Here is a 22,484-nt window from a genome sequence, read left to right as displayed (position 1 = left end):
GTCTCTTGGAAGTCACAGCTGATTCTTCATTCCAAGCAGACCAGAACCTGAGATTCCCAATAGCACACAAATGGCCCTGATAGAGTCTTTGCTTCCCTCTGAAGCTTTACAAGCCAGACCTCCATCGCCTGTACTGCTGCCAGTATTATTTTCTAATTCCCATGGAACAGCCCACTGGGCTCTCAACACTCAGTGGATTTTCTGATCTAAAGTTCAAATGCCTCCACAATCCTCCCCAAAACACATGGTCAGGTCTGTCACAGCAATACACCATGAACCTAGCACTGATTTCTGTCTTAGGGTTTCTATTGCCTGGGACAGCCTGAGACTGTCCACTTGGGAAATACCGAATAAATATAAAACTAAAGCATGAATGGAGAAATATGAGCAAATGGATTTAGTGACTGGAATTCTGTGTGACATATCAAAATATATACTTATTTAGCTCAAAGTTCTGGAGGCTTGGAAGTTCAAGAGCATGGTGCTAACATCTGCTGAGGGTCTTCTTATTGCATCAGTAAATAGCAGTAGGAATCCTATGATATTCTGCAATGTTATCCTTCACACAGTACAGCCACCATCTTCACTATAGAAGCTGTGACTACTTTCAAGGGACCCTCAAGATTAGGTTTGTTGACATTTTCTCATAGAAGTAGAGAGCGGAGAGGGTCGTTGGATTCTTGCCTGGATTCCAGCCATTCCCTCCTGCACCCCTCTACTACCTCTATGAATTTTGTAGGTGCAACCCTGAGTCTCAGCAAAGCCAGATTGTCAAGACAGGTGTCTCCATTATGGGTAGACATAGTCCTGTTACAGGGAGACAGGACACCATTGCGGAGAGAGACTTGGGCTCCAAAGGTCATGTCGGGATGGGCATCCTTCCCTGTGCACCTGCTGTGATTTGGATGGGAAAAATGTCCCTCGTAGGCTCATGGAGTTAAATACTTAGTCCCCCGCTGGTGGCACTGTTTGAGAAGGTTATGGAACTTTTAGGATGTGGAGCTGTGGGGGAGGAGTGAGTCACTGGGGCAGGCTTGGAGAGTTAAAGCCCCACCCCACTTCCAGCACTTACTGTCTGCTTCCTGTTTGCTGTTCTACTATGGTCTCTCAGTTCCTCCACCATGCTGGTCTCCTGCCACGCCTCCCCGACCACTGTGGACTAGCCCTCTAGAACTGTAAGCCAGAATAAATGCTTCCCTTTGAAAGTTGCTTTGGGACATGGTATTTTAATCACAGCAGAGAAATAACTAGTGAGTGCCACTTGGAGTCACGCTCAGGAGGTTCTATGCCCAGGATTTGCTCACACGAGGACCCAGGGGGAGGGGCAGGATGTCATAACTCATAACTCAAGATTTAGGCGCCCAGGCTATTGCTACATATTCTTCTGCTATTATCCTTCTGTTCTCTCCAGAAATTCTTTCACGTCACACACACAACTGGCACTCACATTTAACTCACAACTGATCAGCTCACTTGAGTGATAGTACACACAGAAAAGGAAGAAGGCGTTGTGACCATTCTTCTGACAGAGAATAAAACAGCTTCCCCTTATCCCGAGTCCAGGACAACAGCCCTATACAACTGAAGGATGGGCAATGTGGAGCCACTTCTATCCTATAGGGCTCTCCTCCAGGGAGGGCCTGTGTTAAGGGTGACTGTGAGGCATAGAGGGTATTAAAGGCAGTAAGGGGCTAAGGTGACAGTTCTTCAGTGAAATCCTGGTCTCAGAAGCACAAGAACCAGCGTCCCATCCACACTAGCTGAATTAAACAAAAGGGCATCCAAACAAGCCCAGGTGTGGTGGCATCTGCTCATAATTCCAATGGAGGGAAATGGAGAGAGGTGGATCCCTAGGGCTCCTTCTTGGCTACCCAGCCCAATGGACTCGGCTGCAGGCCAATGAGAGACCTTGTCTTGAAAACACACAAGCAATGCATGGTAGCCAAGGAATGACAGAGTTGTCTTCTGACCTCCACATGCACACATCCACATATGTGCACCTGCACATGTGTGAACGCACACCTACAAAGAAGGTATCAAGTATTCTCATATATTCATGGAGTACTGTAAACAAAGAAGAAGCTACTGTGTCCCCAAACTCCAACCCCCACAGACATGGCCTGCACAGAATTTCTAGGAAACTCAAAAAGCCGTAAGGAGAGAGAAAGGATTCCAGTAAAGCTTTGCTGGATGTCAGGCTCCTGGAGGAACTTGGGGGCCAGGAATCTGCTGGAGCTACATCAACACCACACTGCTTATGCTTGTGGAAAGTTGGCCAGTATCATCAGACAACTTGAACAGGCTAGATATCTGGACAATGCCAAAGCCACCAAGGTGCTTGGTGAACTTGTTCTCCTGTGGAGAAGGAGAAGCCCACTTCAGGAGCAGCGGGTGTGGCTTTAACACACAGGAATGGGGACATGGCAATGAGTCTCGCTGTCAAACTGACAGATCACTACAGGGAAAGGAAACTAAGTTGCTTGGGAGTGGAAGTCAGGGACAGCAGACGCCACGTGACAGGGAGTGGTCCACTGTCCATGCTTGGGAAAGGCCAGCCTCCCTGGGCACAATCAAAGAAAGCTGAGAGCCTGGCTGCGAGGCAGGACAGAAAGTGGGGAATGGCCGGTGAGAAGGCTCAGTGGGTAAAAGCACTTGCCACTACAAAGCCGGATGACCTGAATTTCATTTCTGGGCCCACATGGTAGAAGAAGAAAACTGGCTCCTGCAACCTGTCTTCTTACCTCCACATGCACAAGATATATATATCTATATCTATCTATACATGTATATATGTATGTATGTATATAGACACAGACACACACAGAATAAATCACTATATAAAAAATCTCAAAAAAGAAGATAAATGCAGACATGACTTGGGGACATGAGAAAAGAGATGGACTGCTCACTCTGGAACCCATCAAAAGCTTTTCATCAACAAAACAAGAATTATAACATAGATCCGAATTTCTTACAGCCTTTCTCTTTCTCAGCTATAAACCTGCCACTCTTTAGAAATCTCACCAGAGAGGTTGTCCACAAGGAAAGGAAATGTATCAAACTATTTGTGCAACCTTGGTGGTCTCTGGTTTTTAACCTCTGCAGTTTACAATTCCATCCAAGACATCTCTAGAATCAGCTCACTTATCTATCTATCTCTTAGCAAAAGACTAAGAAGGAGAAAGAGTTTCTGAGCAATCTTGAGTGATTTAGCTTGAGATCCAGTGAAATGATGTGTATGGTATAACAGTTAATCTTGGTTCCCAATTCTCAACTTGACTGCATCCGAAATCAGCTAAACCTCAGACAAGTCGGCACATCTGCAAAGGATTTTCTTAATCAGATCAGGCAGGGAGACCAACCTTAAATCTGGTCTACACCTTGTGGAGGTAGCCAGGACAAAAGGACAGGGAAGAAGGAGACTATGCCATTTACCCAGTTGCCATCACCCTGGTTGGGAAGTCTATCTGTGATGGTACAGCATCCATCACAAACATCAGAACCTACTTCTTTGGGATCCCAGTGTAGACTACAGGAATCCTCCAGCACTCCAGTGCCGGACTGAGATAATTCCTGAGATATTAGGTCCTGAGAGACTACAGGATTCTCAACCTCTCCCTTGTGAGGCAGTAATAACTGGGACTACCTGGACCACATCCTATGAGTCAATGGAAAAGGAAAAACCCTTTAAATATACACATTCCTTCTATATCAGTTCAGGTCCTTTAGAGGACCCTGACTAATACAAATAAATAGCATCACAATTAGTTGTGACTCACCCTTTAGAGATTTCAGAGACTTGGGAATCCTCTTACTTTCTGTGCATTTTGAGAAGCCACACATTCAGGTTTTCACGTGTGTCCTTCTTCACAGAAATTGCCTTTTTTTTTCTGCCCTTACTGTTAATTTGCCTCTTTAATTGGCTTAATGAGGATAGACAGAGCCTGGTGTATAGCAGCTGCTGAGACTTGGTCTTTGACCCTAGTAACTCCTGCACTGAGCTTTGGAAGGTTATGTCCAGTCCTGGTTCCTGGTCATATGACGAAACGTCCACCTCACATATCTGCTGCTCCCCTGCCTCCACGGCCCGTGCCCCCTGAAACCACGAGGGAAAAGAAACCTTGCATCCTTTAAATTGTGCCCCTCAAGTATTTTGTTACAGAGCTGTAAGGGTAAGGAACACACAAACATTTAGGAAGAGAAAGCCTGCTCTTGATTGGTAGACTGTGCAAGCCCAGGCCACAGACCGTAGCTTACCGAGTGACTCATTTATATAAAACCCTCTGTAGGGATGGAGGAGGTGACTTAGTAAAACTTGCCTTGCAAGTGTAAGGACCTGAGTTCAAGCACCAGAATCTATGTTTAAAAGAAAAAGAAGCCAGATGCATACCTGTAACTCTAGCATAGGAATTCTTGGGCTTTACTGGCCGGCCAGCCTAGTCTACCTGCAGACTTCCAGGCTAGTAAGCAACTGGCTCAAACAAATCTGCTTCCTGAAGAATGACACCCCACGCGGTCCTCTGGCCCCTCTAAGTGCATGCCATACAGGGGCATGTGATTCACGGTAGGCTCTGTGCTTTCTGGGCTCCGGTAAGCACAACAGCAGCATTTCATGGCTTAGCTGGACACTGGCCCGGTGACCAAAGGAATGCTCCTGCACACTGTGCCTCTAATGGTTCCCACTGATTCTCCTATCATCACCATTGTCGATGCAACTACTTAGCATACACTGGGATTCTCTAAACAGAGCCCACAGGAATATTAAGCTTCCAGAGACATTAATGGTCATCATTTTTTAAGTCTCTGGCATGGGCACCAGCAGAGGTATGTCTTTTTCATGCGCATGTGCCTATGTGGGCTTTAAACACACATATATGTGACTCAAGTACAAATCAGCAGCCCCTGTGCAGCCCGGAGTCACACACACAGTTGTGCAAGACCCTGCTTCCCAACCGGCTCGGCTCTTGTGCACTCATGCCTTTGGCTTCTCTAAAGGACTTGATTCACTTAAGAATATAATTGCATTTTCAGCATCATTAGGCACCTAATTACGTAATTACATGGACTAATGTCCTTGATCAGATTGCAGCTGTAAATAATGATGATTTTGTTAGCCATGATAACTAACTCTAGGGGGCCCATTTTCTGCACACAGCCGGGGCAGCAGCAGAGCCTGTGTCTATAACAAGCATCATAGCTGGGCAGGAGGAGGTAGAAAGGAGTTTTGCAATCTTCACTTGGACAGTCTTGTGTGTATGAGTGTGTGTGTGTGTGTGTGTGTGTACGTGTGCATGCACATGTGTGTGTGTGTGTGCATGTGGGTAGGCATGCATTTGGGTGGCTTGCAGGTCAGAGGGCACTTTCAGGGTTTATTCCCAGTACACTGTCCATCTTGACTTTTGAGACAGGGTCTCTCACCAAGACCTAGGGCTCTGCAGTTAGCTGGGTTACTAACTGGTAAGTGGGCCTCAAGGGTCCTCCCGACTCCACCTCCCATGCTGGAATTCTAAGTGTACACCAAGCCTGCCAGTTTTTCCACATGGGTTCTGAGGAGCAGACTCGGGCCTTTAAGCTCCTGTAGTAAACACTTTGCCAGCAGTGACCTCCCTAATCCTTGGACTGCGTCAGGACAAGAGGCTGAGCTTCCACAGTCCAAAGCAGACCACAGAGCTCCCTCAGGCTGGGGAAGCAAAGGAGGGCCAAGCGCCCCAAGGCAGCAGGACAGAGTGTGGCCCAACAGAGAAAAGTGCACTGGGAAAGCACCCTGGAGGGAAGGAAAGGCAGGGGAGCAGGAAGTGGGTGTCCTTCCTGTCCTTTCTGAGCTGTTTCTCTTCTTCCTGTGACCTGGAGGCTCCGAGAGAGCTTCAGGGCTACAAGACCCGGGCTGAGTGCGCGGAGGAGAAACTCCCTCTCAGGCCTGTAGCCTGGCTCTCGGGGAAACCAGACTGATAAGGACCAGGTGGGAGTGATGCTCCTCGTTCTCGACACTGCACACTGCTCAGACCTCCACACACTGGAAGCCAATGCCTCCGAAGATTTCTCAGTTGAACTCAGCTTTCCTGGAAGACTTTAGGAAAAACATCCAGAATCTTAGGGTATTTTAGAACTGAATATTCAAAATGGGCATTCATTTTGAAAAACCAGTGCTTTCTGTCATAGTGACTTCTCTGGGCAACGCCACAGTTTGGCTTACCGGCTATACTTGCATTTGAAACAGGTATGGCAGGAGACGGAGTGCATTTGGGTTTAAATACTGGGAGCACGTTGGCTGGGTGCGGGTAAGACAGCAGAGTGCAAATAAAATTGCCCTTTCCAAAGTCACCTCACAGCTCTTCAGTGGGGGACACAGGGAGCCTAAAATTTGGGGACAGGGGTCTTGACTTCCTGTCCACCCCAGCTACATGGGCTCTGGCTTGCAGAGATGAACATGAGAATATCCCGGATGGCTCCCTTGGGGTGGCACTTACTACACGAGATCTCTTCTTATTATCCTCATGTGTGCCCATGTGTTCCTAAGTACACACACACACACACACACACACACACACACACACGTGTACACACAGGGCTTCGGAAACCAGAAAGCCTGGACTTTTGCTGTGGAGAACGTGATGATAGGATGTTCAGGGCCAGTGCTTCCTTATCATCGGGGCCAGTCGGCTTTCCTGAGTGTTTCCCATGGCACTATTTACCCTTCTCTGCGCCTCCAAATCCTGTCTGCTAAGTACCAGGGCAGGAAAAACACCCACGTGAGTCACCAGTTCACTTCCTCTTTGTATCTGGGATGGAATCAGGAAGCGAGCAGCCCGTGGCCCCACCCCTGACCTGTCTTTTGTCTGCTTCGGGAGAGATAGGTCATTTCTCTCCACCATTCCTGTCTGGCTCACCTTTTACTACCGCCTCCCATTCTTTCCCCAGATGATGGAAAGCGCTATGAACTCCTGTCTCCGTCTGTCACTCTGGTGAGCTCCTGCTCCATCTTCCCCACTCCCTATCCAGGTCTTGTGATTTATATTTGCCCACATTAGTTTTTGAAAACCAAAGAAGCCACAGACACACATATAATTCTTCTTCCTGCCAGCTGAAGTTTCACAACACAAACAAGCCGCCATCTCAATTGTTTCCGTCATAGAAATGGATGGATCCCCCGCACCGCACCGCACCGCACCGCACCGCACCGCACCGCACCGCACCGCACCGCACCGCACCGCACCGCCACACAACTAGTCAGAGGAAAGTCAACAAACTTAGACCACTTTCACTTTAGAAATTAAAAGACGGTGTGCTTGAGATCTGAACCCCGGCAAATGGGCAGACTTATATAGTTTCTGCTGCAAAGATGTATCCCTCATCACTTATCAGGGATCTCACTTTTCGAAGGCATCTTTGAGCCCTGACACATTTGTTCTGGGGAAAGAGAGTCATGGAGACAGCATCTCGGGACAGACTGCTATGATTATTTCTTTATTAAACTTGAGATTGTGTTTGATCAAATTGAATAACAGAATAAAATAAGTTACCAAGAAAGTCACTAGGCAGCTGCAGGACTGGGTTCATTATTCAATCAAGATTAAAGACTCCTGATGGGAAACAACCTAAAACAGAATAGATTTCACATTCTTGTATTCTTTTAAAGTATGGACATTTTCACACAGGGACAAATTAGTTTCCTATCTTATACCTTTCAAATTATTACTCTTGAATTTTGTCTTGGTAATTAAAAACTGAGACTTTAGAAGAATAGGACAAGAAGATATGATTGGTAAAACCCATAACTATCATGAGCTCATTTTCCTCCCTTCCTTTTTCTTGTCCTAATACTTACTCCACTATCACCATCATGCTTTGTGTTGTTAATACGTTTTTACCACTTGTCTGCCTGGGTGAGTGATAGACAATGAAAGATCCTGAAAGATATGAAAGCTGAGTCTTTTCATGTGAGCAGTGAGCAGATGTTGTGGCAGAGAGGTTCTAGAAAGAGGGTGTAGTGGTTTGAATAGGTGGTGGCACATGCCTTTAATCCCAGCACTTGGGAGGCAGAGGCACGTGGATCTGTGAGTTTGAGGTCAGCCTGGTTTCCAAGAGCTAGTTCCAGGACAGGACAGCTAGGGCTGTTACACAGAGAAACCCTGTTTCAAAAAAACCAAAAAGAAAAAGAAAAAAAGAAAAGAAAAAGAAAGAAAGAAAGATATAGACAGAATGGCCTCCATAAACTCATATTTGAATGGAATGGCACTATTAGGAGGTGTGGCCATGCTAGAGTAGGTATGGTCTTGTTGGAGGAAGTGTGTCATTAGAGGTGGCCTTCGAGGTTTCAAATGCTCAGTTCAGACCCAGTATCTCCCTTTTCTTGCTGCCTACAGATCCAGATGTAGGACTCTCAGCTACCTCTGCAGTACCACACCTTCCTGGGTGCCACCATGCTTCCCATCATAACAATAATGGACTAAACCTCTGAACCTGTAAGCCAGCCCCAATTAAATGTTTTCCTTTATAAAATTTGCTATGGTCATGGTGTCTCTTCACAGCAATAGAAACCCTAAGACAAAGGGATTCTTTATAAATGCTGGAGAAGAGGTAACTACAATTAGGAAGAATATTTCCAGGGTCAAGGAGGATGGCTCAGTAGGTAAAGGCTTTGCTACCAAGCTTGATAAACCTGATTGCATCCTCAGGACCCATGTGTTGAAGTCTAGGCCACAGGAAGGAAAACTTTAACACCTCTAAAAGGTCAGGAGTCCAGACCAGAAGCTGTAGCAGGACTGTGATGGGGAGTTAGTGAAAGGAATGTCCAGGAGGGGGGAGAGGCAAGAGGGTCATGAATAACTTATCCTATATTTCTGTAAATGGAATTATTAAATCACGATAATCATTTCAAGTATTAAAAATGAAGGTGGTATTTCAGATTTTCGAATTCACATAAAATACGTTACTATGGATGGGGGGGAGGTGTCACTAAGTGAGAATTTTGGTTGAGCATACGTGAGGCCCTGGGCTCCAGTCCCCGAAGTGAACTCAACAGATGATAAGACATACTCCCCAGAGACTTGCTTTAGAGTACTGGGAAGACTCCCCTGACCTGGAGGCTCTGAGCCTAGTGACTTGGGCTGGGATCCATGAACAACACACTCAGAGGGGCAACTCTTCACTACCGGCTCTCCACTCTGGCTCCACACACGTTACCTAGCACTCTTCACAAACAACTGTGCTGGGCTGCGTATGCGGCTTAGTGGTAGAGCATGTGCAAGACTCTGAGTCCAGTCCCTGGCTCCACTCAACAAGCAAAACAAAAACACTTCTGTCTAGGTTCTATCCTTTTAGGACTACTGGCTGAAGATGCAAGATTCCCTGATAAGCTTAATATTAAATAAACAAGACTGTTTTTCAGTGTCAGTGCTGTCTGATGGACCCACAGATATTCACCTGAAATCCCTAGATAGGCTAAGTCGGAGAAGGTTGGATGCTAATGTGGAATTTGAAGGTAGACTATGATGTTGTCAAGCAGGGTGTGTGTGTGTGCAACCTGGGGGCCAGCCAACATGGCATCTAATCTGATCATGAATGAGTAAAATGAAATGTATGCCCTGGAAATGCTGAAGCATGCATGGGCAGCCCGTATATGGCGGTTCTGTTGAACTTGTCCATATTGGGTATTGTGGTCTAAGTTGATGAGAACAACTGACCAAGTAGGTGACACACCTTGACACCTCCACAGGGATCTAATGTCTCAGCACTAAAATGGGGATGGCAGTGCCAGCTTCACAAGGAATTATGAACAGTTCACACTTCACAACCCACCCCATGATCCCATTGGGTCCCCATCTAGGTCATGCTGGCACCCAAGAGCCCCTCAGTACCTCTGCTCCACCAAGGATCCTGGCCAAATTTCTATACGTTCCTAAGCAGGCTCTGCATCCAAGGCCATCAGCAGCTCAGCCTGCTGTGGTGTGCAGGAAATGAATGAGATTTCCTGGGTCTGAGTCTCCTGTTTCTGAGAACTGAGGCTCTAGGGACAGGTCCAAGACAGCAGCTGCTGAGTGTCTGGCCAGGCCCACTTTATCAGCGCCCAGTGTGCAGCGCAGAGTCCCTATATCCCCCCTGCAGCTGCCTGATAAGAGGCTCAGCTACTGTTCCAGGCTTATCAGAGGCAGACCTAGGTGGAGGGGCGGCTTCCATCAGCAGAAGGAGGGAGGGAAAAGGGCCCTCTGAGGAAACCTAAACCGTCTCACTCACACACAGGCATGGTGGCTGTCTGTCCCTGTGGCTACCTTCTGCACCTGGCAAGTGTGCATGATCCATCTCACTTTTCACTCGGCTATAGATGACTCCAGACCCCTTATGATAAAGTGACAAGATGCCACCTGCATCCCTACTCAAGAAGTAGCTGGGCTTCAGAGCCACTTGGGATCTGATGCCCAGCGGAGGCCAAGTCCTGCAGATGGAGCCAGCTGAGTCTCCTTCACAGCGTGAGTGTGCGTGCATGCTAGTGAGGCTACATGGATGGTACTTGCCATGAAGTCATCTGCCCTTTTATACAAGATCGTCTGAAGCACACTGTGACCTAAGGGAAAGAGAATGCACACTTGTGGGCAACCTGTGGGTGACCTACTTTGTGGAAAGCGTGAACTCTTGTTAGGTCTGCCATTCGCTATTGCTCATGGCCCTGCCACAGCTGCTCTCTGCTTCTCCCATGTATATATAATACCAAATGTATAAGTACCTGCAAACAGAGCAGGTAGCTGTTGCGTTCCTAGCCTACAGGCATGCACAGGTGCACATACCTGCACACACGTGTAAACACAGCCACACAATTCAGATGGACACCTCTAACGTGTGGTTCAGGGTGGTACCTGTAGATGAAATTCCACAGCATATGCACAGACCACCAGTGACTTCCTGACCTCCAACGGCCTGTTCTCACTCTTTCCTCAACCCCAAAGTATCACTCCACTCCACCCTCAGTAGTCTCATTTCCGAATGCTCTCCCGTCTCCATGCGTGGATCTCACGAATAAACCTGTGACCCCTGTCACATCGGGGATGACACACGGCATCACAGGCACGACTGGCAAGGCAAGTCCAGTTCTGGGTCAGGAAGAATCCTGCTTGTGCTTGGGAGCCATCATTTGATAACTGGCAGACACAGGCACACTTAGCCTCAGAGTCCTCACTTCTAAGTCTGAGGACTGCTTCCTGGGTGGGCGTCCCTTTCAGTAGGAGACATGAACGAACCCTGTTCTGGTACCTTCCATTGGAAAGTTTGCCCACACTGGGGTGATGAGTACTATTTTGTGAACGGCATAGCCCCAGCTTTAGGGTTGGGGGAGCCTGTCTGACGGGCAGTACCCCTGCTCGGCAGTTCCTTCTGAGCCTGCTCTGGTGAGGTGAGGGTTCTCTGAAGGACAATGGCAGAGCGTGTTTCTACGGAGGAGGTGATGGGATGGTCCAGGAGTAACTACAAGACGGTGGACCTTGTCTGGCAGCCTGGGCAGTGCAGATCAGAGAAGGCATCAGTGTGTTTTGGGGGACCAATTAGTCAGATGTAGCCTGGGCAGCGTTAGGCTGTCACTTGTAGTCTGATCTCAGCTGCAGAGCCCCCTTCCACAGTTACAGTCCCTGAAGCTGAGCTTCTTGGAGAGCTGCAATAGACCAGGCTGTATCCGGACTTGGAAGTTATAGCCTTCTCTTAGTTTAAGTGGGGAGCTGGCAGGTTTTTTGTTTGTTTGTTTGTTGTTTTGATTTCTTTCTACAGAGCCAGGGAACGAACAGTTTGAGGCTAGGTCAGTGTGTGGGCAAGGGTTCAACTCAGCCATCATAGTGAAGTAGTGTGGCTGTGGTCTAATAATACTTTACAAAGACAGGCAGCATGGCTTGGAGGATGTCTCAGGGGATAACGGCTTACCTTGTATGTACAGGGACTTGAGTTTAATCCTAGAACCCATGCAAAAATGGAGGTGCATGCTTGTAATCCCAGAGCTGGAGCAGGGGAGTGTCAGATCCCTGGGGCTCTTTGGCCAGCTGACTTTCTAACCGGTGAATGTCAGATCAAGGAGCTACCTTGCTTCAAAGGAAATGCATGGTATTGCCAAGAATGAAACCCAAGACCGTTCTCTGGTCTATACATGAGTGTATACACCCATGCACCTTCACACAGGGACATACACACAAAGCTGCCCCCACACATATATTAACAACACAAACAAAAAAAACCAAACCAGAAACAAGGCAGTAGCTGGATTTGGGCCCTGGTTCACAGCTTTAGAGATCTCTGGTTTCAGACCCACATATCCTCGTTTTTTGCCTGCCATAGTAACATTCATTGAGTATGCGCCATGTGGTAGGCCTGGCCTCTCACCTATGCCTTCAGAACAGAGTGCTCACACTGCCTCTTTAACCCAGGCCTGCCTGAGGTGTTACAGCTTGGGATCCTAAATGGGAGGTGCTGCCTCAGAAGGGGCTATCCCTCTGTCCCGGGGAGGGCTCCACATGGAGGGAGTTCTTAGAAGAGCCATCTTCGGGTATCCTCAGGGCTTCCCAGTACAAAAGGCAGGGTGGAAGAAACCAGACTTGCTTCAGCCCACAGAGCTGCTCCTCTGTTCTCACAGTCCTGGGGACCAGGCGGGTGACATGTGGCCAGGGAGTGCTCCCTCAGAGAGAGTTATTTATCAATAGGAACCCCCGGGCTGGCGGCTGACGGCTGGCACATGCTCAGTGGATAAAGCGCTTGCTATGCAAACCAGGTGACCTGAGTTAGGATCCCTAGAGTCCATATACAGCCAGACAGAGCAATGCACATTTGTGACCTCGGGGTCCTTAAGATGGGATTCAAGGTAAACACAAGAGAATCCTGGGAAATTTGAACATTAGGTAGTCAGTCTGCTGTATGCAGAAGAGAAACAGCAGACACAGAAACAGAGGGGGAGGAGGGAAGGAAGAGCAGGAGGAAGGAGAAGAAGAGGAGAAGGAAGAGGTAGAAGAGGTAGAGGAGGAAGAGAAGGAAGAAGTAGAGGAGGAAGGAGACTAAGTAAGCACCAGCCTGAATACAGACGGAGGGAAGAACGTTAGTTGTCTCCAAGGAAGTAATACACTCTGCTCAGTGAAGGCTCCACGGCGCTCACGAGGGCTCCCAGGGCATCTGTGTGTTTAAGAACACCATCAGCCTCACTCGCCTTTGACTGTGGAGCCCTCAAAGATGCATTTCCCTTCCTTCACCACTGTCTGTTTTCTCTGTGGTCAAAAACATCATTTCACCCAAATGCTTAAAAATAGACTGTTTCGAGCCGGCTCTAAAGGATCTGAAATTCCTGAGTAGGAAATGACCCAAGGGTTATTACCAAAGCCTGACACAAACAAACGTACTTAGCTTATGTGAAGGAACTTTCTTTCAATCTTGTTAATGAAAACCCCTTTTCCTAAACCTCCTCATTTCCAGCACACTTGAGGGCTGGTGTTGTGGAGGGGTTCAAAGACACTCAGGGAGTTTGCTCTGAGTTCAGAGGGGTTCTGTGTTCCATCAGAGGGTCCCACATAAAGCACCCACCAAGCACATAGAAAGACAGGCACCGTGTGTCTGTTTCTGGGGGCCAGGCAGCTCTGCACAGGGCAAGGACCCAGCATACCAGTCCCAGCCCCTTTCCTGTCTGGTAACGTTCCAACTCATCCTGACTTCAGTCATTCTCCAAGTTACAACATCAACCAACATAGAAGAACCGAAAGCTTGTTTCTTCAAACACAAGGGGATGTGCGTGTGTGTCAAGCACACATGTGTGGGGGTGTGCATGTCCACGTCGGGGTATGTGTTCAGGCCAGAGGTGACCTGAGATGCTGTTCCTCATTTGAGACTGGGGCTCTCTTCTCAAGCGTGTGTGAGGCTAGCTGGCCAGCAAGACCCACGAAACCACTAGCTTCTGCCTTCCCAGCACAGGAATTATAGATGTGAGCCACCGTATCATGCTTTTCTAAGGATTAAAGTCAGGTCCTTGTAGTGCATAGCAAGCGCTTTCCCTAGTGATCTGTCTCCTCAGCCCACACGTGCCAAGCTTTGATTTCGATAGGTTAAAACTGTATCATGCGGAGAAGGGATTCAGGATAATCCAGTGTTAGCTAAAGTTGGGACCAGGGTGAGTACATTGCATGGAGTCACTCTTCAAATACCCAGGTTCCTGTATAGTGATTAACTCAGCCACAGGGAGACAGTAAACAATCTGATCCCAAAGCTGAGTCTGTGATAAAATGCCCTTCAACAGAACTGGATGCTTAGTAGTCCAATCACAACACGTACCTGCTGCTTTGTGGGCAGGGACAGCAATTATCTTCACTTCTCAGCCTGGAGAACCATGACAGGGTGGCCCACATAACTCTGCACACTTTGAGGTAGGGATGCATGAGCTAGTTCACCAACATTTGTGAATAAACGGTTTCCGCCCTAGAATTCTCTACCAAGTTCCTCTTTCAACTTTCCAGATTTTCTTTAACTTTTAAAATCAATGTATTTTATTTCATTTATGTGTGGGTGTGTGCACGTGTGTCTGTTTGTGTGTATGTGTCCATGTGTGTGCAGGTATCTGCAGAGGTCAGAAGAAGGTGTCAGATATCCTGTAGCTGGAGTTACAGGTTGTTAGGGCGACCTGATGTGGTTCTGGAATCTGAAAGGTTCACCTTTGACCTGAACGTGTACCCTAACATGTTCATGCACATCCTCATGAGTGAACAACAAGCACTCAAGACCGTTGAGCAATCTCACCAGTTCCATGCTTTCCAAAGTTTCTTCATGGTCTCAACCTGCAATTACTGAGGTGAGGTTAAGAACTGTTTTCATAAATTAGGCAGTGGTGGTGGACACCCTTAATGCCAGCAGTTGTGAAGCAGAGGCAATAAGATCTCTGAGTTTGAGGTCTGCCTGGTCTACAGAGCAAGTTCCAGGACAGCCAGGGCTACACAGAGAAGCCTGTCTTGAAAAAACAAAACAAACAAATCAACCAAAAAAAAAAATTTCTTCATGGGATTAATTGGCAAAATGCCACACTGGGGTCTGGTCAAAGGTGAACAGCAAGCCACACTGAGCAAGCTTAAGAGCCTCACATGGTAGAAACCAGTTCTCTAGAAGGCTCTGCGGAGATCCAAGCACACGGTGTCTTCACAGGGAGCAAAGCTAACGGTGAGCAAGGGCTCTGGCTCTGAGATGCACTGGGCTACAAGTTTTACATCCGTCTCAGGGCTGAGCCATCACACATGTCCCCAGAAGGTGTGGTTCCCCAGGCCTCTCACTCCCTACTCAGCTGTCTTACATGGACGTAATCTGTGTATTTCTCTACATCAAGTAAGACGAGATTAGAATCGCCACCGTTGGCGCTGGAAAGATAATAAAAAAAATAGAAACAACCGCAGTGGGGATCTGAAGCAATACCATCATTTTTGGGACTGTGACATTGGGTGGAGACCTCAGGAGTGAAGCCATTTCTTTTGAAACTGCAGGGATATGTGACCAGGACAGCCACTCTGTTAGATGTGCCTGAACTAGGGGAGCCCGTGCTAGGTGTTCCTGTGTGATACAGACCTCCCTGGTTCTCTCATGGTTTTGGAGCTTGACCTCTTGACCGGGCTCCGGCCAACGGTAGCCACGTGCCCCGGTGTCTCCTACAGTTGTCACACAGAAAGGACCCACTGGGTCAGAGGCATTGTTCTCAACCTTGGGAGATGGTTCAGTAAGTGAAGTGCTTGCCACGGAAGTGTGAGGACCTGCATTTGAATCTCCCGCACACACATAAACTGGGTGTGGCAGCCTGTCTGCTAGCCCAGTTCTCCTACAATGGGAGGAAAGGTCGAGACAGAGGAGGCAGGCCCTGGACGCTTGGAGGCCAGCTAGCCTGGCATGCACTGTGAAGAAAAACAAGGGACCTTAACAAGGTAAAAGGTGAGGTCTGACATCCGAGACTGTCCTCTGATTTACACATCTGTGCCACTGCATGCTGTCACACACACTTACACATGTCCACACAGCATTGCACGTAGTGGCCCTGGGGTGGAAGTATTTCAGGAACAAGCAGAGGACATTCATCTCTCTAGACAGTAACCCTAGCGGGCAACTGCCTACAGCCTCCCTGTTAGGGCACAGGGGGTGGACTCATTGACAGGACCCACACATAACTACAGATAGTCACTGTATATTCTCTGCAGACAGTATTGACAGTCTCTGGTCACAGATGGACAAGCCAAGGTGGGTGTGGGATTAGAGGCACCTGAGTGATGTAAGTTGAAGAAAGGGTTTTGTTTTGTTTTGTTTTGAACTGTGGCTGGTAGCACAGGCTTCTTGTCTCAGCTACCTGGCAGGTTGAAATAGAAGAATGTCAAGTTTAAGCCCTGCCTGGGTGACTTGTTGAGATCTTGTCTTAAAATTTAAAAAAGGGAAAAAAGAAGGTTGTGGGACTGGCAGGTGCCTAACACGCGCAAGAAGATCCCATCGTCACAAAAAAAAAAAGAAAAAGAAAAGGGTTCAGGAGATAGCCGGGTCAGTAAAGTGCTTGCCATCCACACAAACACGAGGTCCTGGCGTTGATGCCTAAAACCTACATAGAAAGCCAGTTGTGCACATGTATAATCCCGGTATCAGAATGCAGCAAATAGGGCTCTCCAGGGATTGCGGCAAGCTAGCCTAGCCACATTGAGTCTAAGATCAACGAGAGCCGCTGTCTTGAAAAATAAAGCAGAAAGGATTGAGGAGAATTGATATCATAGACCAGCGGCTTCCACAGGCACATGAGTACACACACATGTCCATACATGAATCCATAAACACACGTACACCACAACACTCACCCCCCAAAAGCAAAAAAGATGAAGAAATAAAGGCCTTTCCTTCTGGGGATGTGGGAATGACCTTGGGTCTTACTGAAGCCAAGCAGAAGGTCCCAGCATGGCGGCTGACCAAGTAAGCTCTGGGGAAGAGGAGACACATCTGACATCAAGGCTGGAGTGTTGACGATACATGGGGAACATGGGAAATATGGTGTTTTGGAACCCCAGCTGTCACCATTATAACCTGGAATTAAGTTCTACGTAGATAGCATTGTGGCTGAATGAAGGAGTGCATGTGGATCCTTGAGCTGGACGGCGTGGGCCCTTGCATGGGCCACTCTCTGCCTTCCCGTGTGTGTATGGGCTAAGGCCCTGGCCTTGGGCTTTGCCTATCTCTCACTGTGGTGATTAAAATGTGAATGTTCCGCCACATTCCACTGTGTGTTTGGAAACTCTTCATTCCTTGTTGGTGGCACTGTTTTAAGTTTGGAAAAGACTGCCTAAGGTTTATAGGCTAAATCCCACGGAGAGACTGCCTTGAGGTTTACAGCCCACCCCACTTCCTGTTTGTGCTCCGCTTTCTGACTACAGTAACAGCGTGATTAGTCTCCTCCTGCTCCATAACTTTCCAATCGTGAAGGACTAATTCACCTTGAACTGTGAGACCAAGTAAGACCTTCCTCCCTTAAGTGACTTCTTGCCGGGTATAATCAGAGTTCCAGGAAAAGTAACTAACACGCTAGATGACACATCAAAGGCAAGTGATTGGTGCAACCCCAGACCAGTGGGTCTCTGCTCAGGGGTCACAAATCCTTTGGGGGTCACACATTAGATATCCTGCATAGCAGATATTTACATTATGACTCATAAGAGTAGCAAAACTACGGTTATAAGGTAGCAATGAAATGATTTTATGGTTGGGGGTCAGCACAACTGAGGAACTGTATTAAAGGCCCCAGCATTAGGAAGACTGGGGATCACTGTCCTAGACTGTCCATCAGGACTCCCAGCTAGTTCTTTCTGTTCATCTCTGCACGCCACTGTCTTCCCTGAAGAGAATTCTCTTATACCATCTTCCATCCGCTGACCTACAATTCTTCAGCCAACACCATTGCTTCTGGAATAGGGAACCACAAATCTCAAACTTTTAAATGAAAATAACCCAATTTCGTGGTTTAAGAAACCAGTGGAGGGGCTGGCAAGATGGCTCCGTAGGTAAAAGTACCTGTAGCCCTAGCCTGGTGAGGAAAGTTTAGATCACTGGAATCAACAAAAAGACAGATGTGGCAGCTCACATCTGTAATCTCAGCACTCTTGCAGTGAAACAGGAGGCAGAGCGGCGGCTGCCCTGGAGGCTTATGGACCTGCTAATCTGGAAGACAAGGGCAGCAGAAATAAGAGCCAGTGTCTCAGTGCGTGACTGGACAGAACTGACTCTTGAGAGTTGTCCCCTGACCTCACACGGTGTCCCCCAACCTCCACACGGTGTCCCCCAACCTCCACACGGTGTCCCCCTACCTCCACACGGTGTCCCCTGATCTCCACACATTGTCCCCCCTACCTCCACACGGTGTCCCCCTACCTCCACATGGTGTCCCCCGACCACCACACGGTGCCTCCCGATCTCCACGTGTTGTCTTCTGACCTCCACACAGTGCCCCCCGACCTCCACAGTGTCCCCTGACCTCCACACATCTCCTGACCTCCATATGGTGTCCTCTGACCTCCACACGGTGTCCCCCTACCTCCACACATCCTCTGACGTGTGTAACATGTTCCCTCTCCAGTCAACACTAACAAGTAAAATCTTTACAATGAAACTGAAAGAGAACAAGAAAGAGGCAGAGGTACAGAGGTAGGAATACAGACAGGCAGATAGACAGAAAGACAGATAGTTAAGTAGGGTATGGCAGCCCAGCTTTTGGGCCACAGGGTGCCTACAATTGGGCCCCAATTCTAGATATTTTCTTTCCGACAAATATTAAAGATTATATTTTCTAGCTGTAAAGATAACTGCACTCTGCCTTTAATGGACCATTCTCTTCTTTCTGATTTTTGTGATCCTCAGGCAGTATTGTGAATTTGAATTCCGGGTTCTAGGGGCGGATGGAGCTGGCTGAAGCCCTCCTACACACTCTCAATGTAGTGGGTGAGGAGACAGGAAAAGAGAAGAAGGGGACAGGCAGGGCTGCCTGCGAAGTCCCCTGTCACCTCGCTGGTTTCAGTGCCATAGCACGCATGCAAAGGGAGATAAAAATACCTCCTCTGAGGCTGCTCGGGGTGACATGAGATAACTCAGGCAGCACACAGGCGCTGTCTCCTCTCTGCTTTGAGTCATGGAACCAGTTACGTTAGAGGAGGGGGAAGGGCCAAGAGTGGATGAAAAGAGAAAACTAAAAGAGATTATGAAACTGACGGGGAAAACAAGGACACACATAGCTGACATTAATTTTCCTAAAATGAGAGGTTCTGCAGAAATGGAAGGAGAGTTATTCGGAGGACATACCAGCCCCAGGGCAGGAGCCAATAAAGCAAGGGCCTGGCTTTCCTCACAGGAACCCTCAGGGACCTGGTGTGTAGACAAGAGGAGGGGAAGGAGAGGAACAGGAGGAAAGGGGAGGAGGGAAGGGGGAGGAGGGAAAAGGAGGAGAGAGAGGAAAGAGAAGGAGGGGGAGGGGTAGAGGAGGGGTCATTTCTCAGGAAGAAGAGGAGGAGGAAGAGAAAGAGGAAGATGTATTCTTCACGAAGAGGCAGAGTGGTCATTCCCAAAAGGAGGAGGAGAAAGAAAGGGAGGAGAAGGAAGAAGAGGAGGGGGGGAAGGGGAGGAGGGAGGGAGAGGAAGAGGCCTGCCTCTGGAGAGAGGGAAACCAAAGTCTGAGCCACAGTTGTTGACTGCTCAGAGGGTAACACAGAGGAACAGAGAAATGCTGCTTGAGAAGACACTCAAGGGTAGAGGTTCTCGAGGTCTGGAGCAGGGAGGAACACCCTAAATATTAGATGGCAGGTTAAGATGCAGAGCCAGCAGTTGCTCACAGTCTATTCGGGGGCCACTGAGGGGCAGGGTGCTGCATAGGATTCATGACAGCCTCCAGAGGAATGACGGTTCATCCTCACAGAGCTGACTGACAAAAACACGAAGGGGCATGCTAAGAGGTTGCTTTCTGTGCCATGCCACGGGAGGAGGGGGACGCTGGAGGAAGGCTGCTCTCCTGGCTCAGAGGGAGCACGGTGCCATGTCATGGGAGGAGGAGGACACCAGGGGAAAGGCTGCTCTCCTGGCTCAGAGGGAGCACGGTGCCATGCCATGGGAGGAGGGGGACACTGGGGGAAGGCTGCTCTCCTGGCTCAGAGGGAATACTGTGCCATGCCGTGGGAGGAGGGGGATGCTGGGGTGGGGAGCCCTCCCTGTCCTGGGCTCTGCAGAACCTGAAGTCTTTGCTCTTTCCCTGGAGGCACATATCAGTAAACTGTCACACAGAAGTCAGCAGGGAAGCAAGGGTGGCGTGGGGTGTGGGGAGCGAGGAGGCTCTCATTCAGAGCGATCATGAACTTGCCCTGGCATCATGCTGTGTGTGACTGTGTACAGGAACACACTTGCACACATCCATGTGGCGGTCACAAACTAGCTTTAAGTATTGTCCGCGGGTGTCTTTTGAGACAGGGTTTCCCTCTGATCAACTATCTGGGAGGCTAGGCTAGGTGCCCAGTGAGTCCCAGGAGAGGTATGCCTGATTCCAACTCCCCAATTCGGATGTATTACTTTTTCTTTTCTTTTCTTTTCTTTTCTTTTCTTTTCTTTTCTTTTCTTTTCTTTTCTTTCTCCCCCCTTCCTTCCTTCTTTCTTTTTTCATTTTCTTTTTTTTTCTTTTTTGACATGAATTCTGGAGAATCAAACTTATGTCTCGTGTTTTTAGGACAAACATTTTTACTGATGGTCTATCACCAATCCTAGGGGCCGTTTTATCTGTCAGGAGATATTTGGTACTCCGAATATACCCTGTATACAGAGATCATCATCACCCCTTACAAAGATCAAGATTAGCTATAAAATGCCAGGACTCAGTGCAACATGACAATGTGGACCCCTTATTAGTACACGAAGAAAACAGCAAGAGTAGAGGAGGAAGTAAGTACATTGCTCTTGACCTGCGGGTCCTTGTTGCCACAAGTGCCTGCCAGGGTTACATAAAGAGGCCAGCAACTTGCCTAAGTAAGTTCTCAGCTGGTTCATACCAGGTCCAGATTCCAAATCCCATGGCCAACTTCTTCATCACTAGCACACTGATGAAAACTATTTGGGCTACACAGTATTTTTTTAAAATGACTGAAGAGAGCTTGACAGTAGGGGTGGACAAGGCAGATGGCACCCAAGGAACCACATATGAGGTTGTTCTTTGGCCTCCACACACATACATGACACACTTATACCTACATGAACTTCCAACCTCTCACACTTATGCAGCCTCAGCTGCTGAAGAGGAAGGGAAAGCTGAAGCCTCTAGCCCCGCGAAGCACCACAAGCCTTTCCACCGAGAGAGGATCGCTGGCAAGTGAACTCGCTGCTCAGTGGACACTGAAGCCGCTGACTCTGGGCCCAGCACAAAGGGTAGATAGGCACGGCTGCTCTACCGGGTCTGCTGTGGGAAGCCATCCTATCTTCCCACGTGACAGACTCTAGAGCCCGTTCGCTACTGCTGACATGTGATGGTTCTCCAGGCTAGAGTTCCAGGTGGAGCCGGGCTTGCAGGTCCGCTGGAAGAGTGGGTCCTCAGGAACATGCACCACACATGAAGGAGAAATGTGGGAATTTAGGTGATGGCTCTCTGTGACAGGTGCCTATCGGCACCACCAGGCAAAGCCGAGAGAGGCGGCCAGCTAATGAGCATGTGCCAGGGTGGAAGGGGATACCTGGGCAGTGCTGCCGGCTGCGGGCACCACAGGAGACCTGAAATAGAAATTCCTTCTCTTAGCCCTGGAAAGGAGTCAGAGGAGTGTGTGATTTAATGCAGAGGGAGATGAGCAGAGACTGCAGAAAAGGATCAGCGAACAGTGTCAGTGAGGGGCTAGGAAGATGGCTCCAGTGTGTCAAGCATCCCCAGAATGTATGCAAAAGCCCTAAACATCAGAAGCAGTTGTGTAGGCGTCTGGAAATCTACTGAGGCTAGTGAAGTGAAGACCAACATCCCACATTGTCCTCTAACTTCAACATACACACCACAGTATGCACACATATTACTGCATGTGTACACACTCTGACCTCTATATACGCACCACGGTATGCATGCATATTACTGCATGTGTGCACACTCTGACCTCTACATACATACAACGGTATGCATGCATATGTACTGCACATGTATACACTCTGACCTCTACATACGCACCACAGTATGCATGCATATGTACTATATGTGTACACACTCTGACCTCTACATACACACAACGGTATGCATGCATATGTACTGCACATGTATACACTCTGACCTCTACATACGCACCACAGTATGCATGCATATGTACTGCATGTGTACACTCTGACCTCTACATACATACAACGGTATGCATGCATATGTACTGCATGTACACACACATGGAGGGAGGGGAGGGGAAGAGAGGAGGAGAGGGACAGAGAACAAGATGAAGGAGAGATAATAGAGGTGAGGGTGTGGGGTATCAAGGCAAGAGAAAGAA

At 48.3% G+C, this 22,484-nt stretch overlaps 1 protein-coding gene across 4 annotated transcripts in view; it reads right to left on the bottom strand.

Annotated features, from left to right (window-relative positions):
• Positions 1-22,484, bottom strand: part of Gypc (glycophorin C (Gerbich blood group)) — a 35,408-nt gene that overhangs the window by 8,213 nt on the left and 4,711 nt on the right. The window contains exon 1 of one of the 4 annotated variants that reach the window (XM_048442522.3): positions 9,858-9,999. The exons of 2 other annotated variants lie outside the window; for them this stretch is intronic. Coding sequence is in view for 1 of the 2 variants with exons in the window: in XM_087896177.1 (XP_087752303.1) it covers positions 7,521-7,557 (37 nt within the window). In the remaining variant the exon portion in view is untranslated. Of the gene's footprint in view, positions 1-7,520; positions 7,573-9,857; positions 10,000-22,484 lie in introns of those variants that run through there. One more of the 4 variants, XM_087896177.1, reaches the window with a different exon arrangement.

This window comes from Myodes glareolus, chromosome 13 (assembly GCF_982192425.1).
Source record: "Myodes glareolus chromosome 13, mMyoGla1.1, whole genome shotgun sequence".
In the NCBI taxonomy this organism is placed as follows: domain Eukaryota; kingdom Metazoa; phylum Chordata; class Mammalia; order Rodentia; family Cricetidae; genus Myodes; species Myodes glareolus.
The sequence above is the reverse complement of the archived record's forward strand: the minus strand, read 5'-3'. Positions and strand labels throughout refer to the sequence as shown.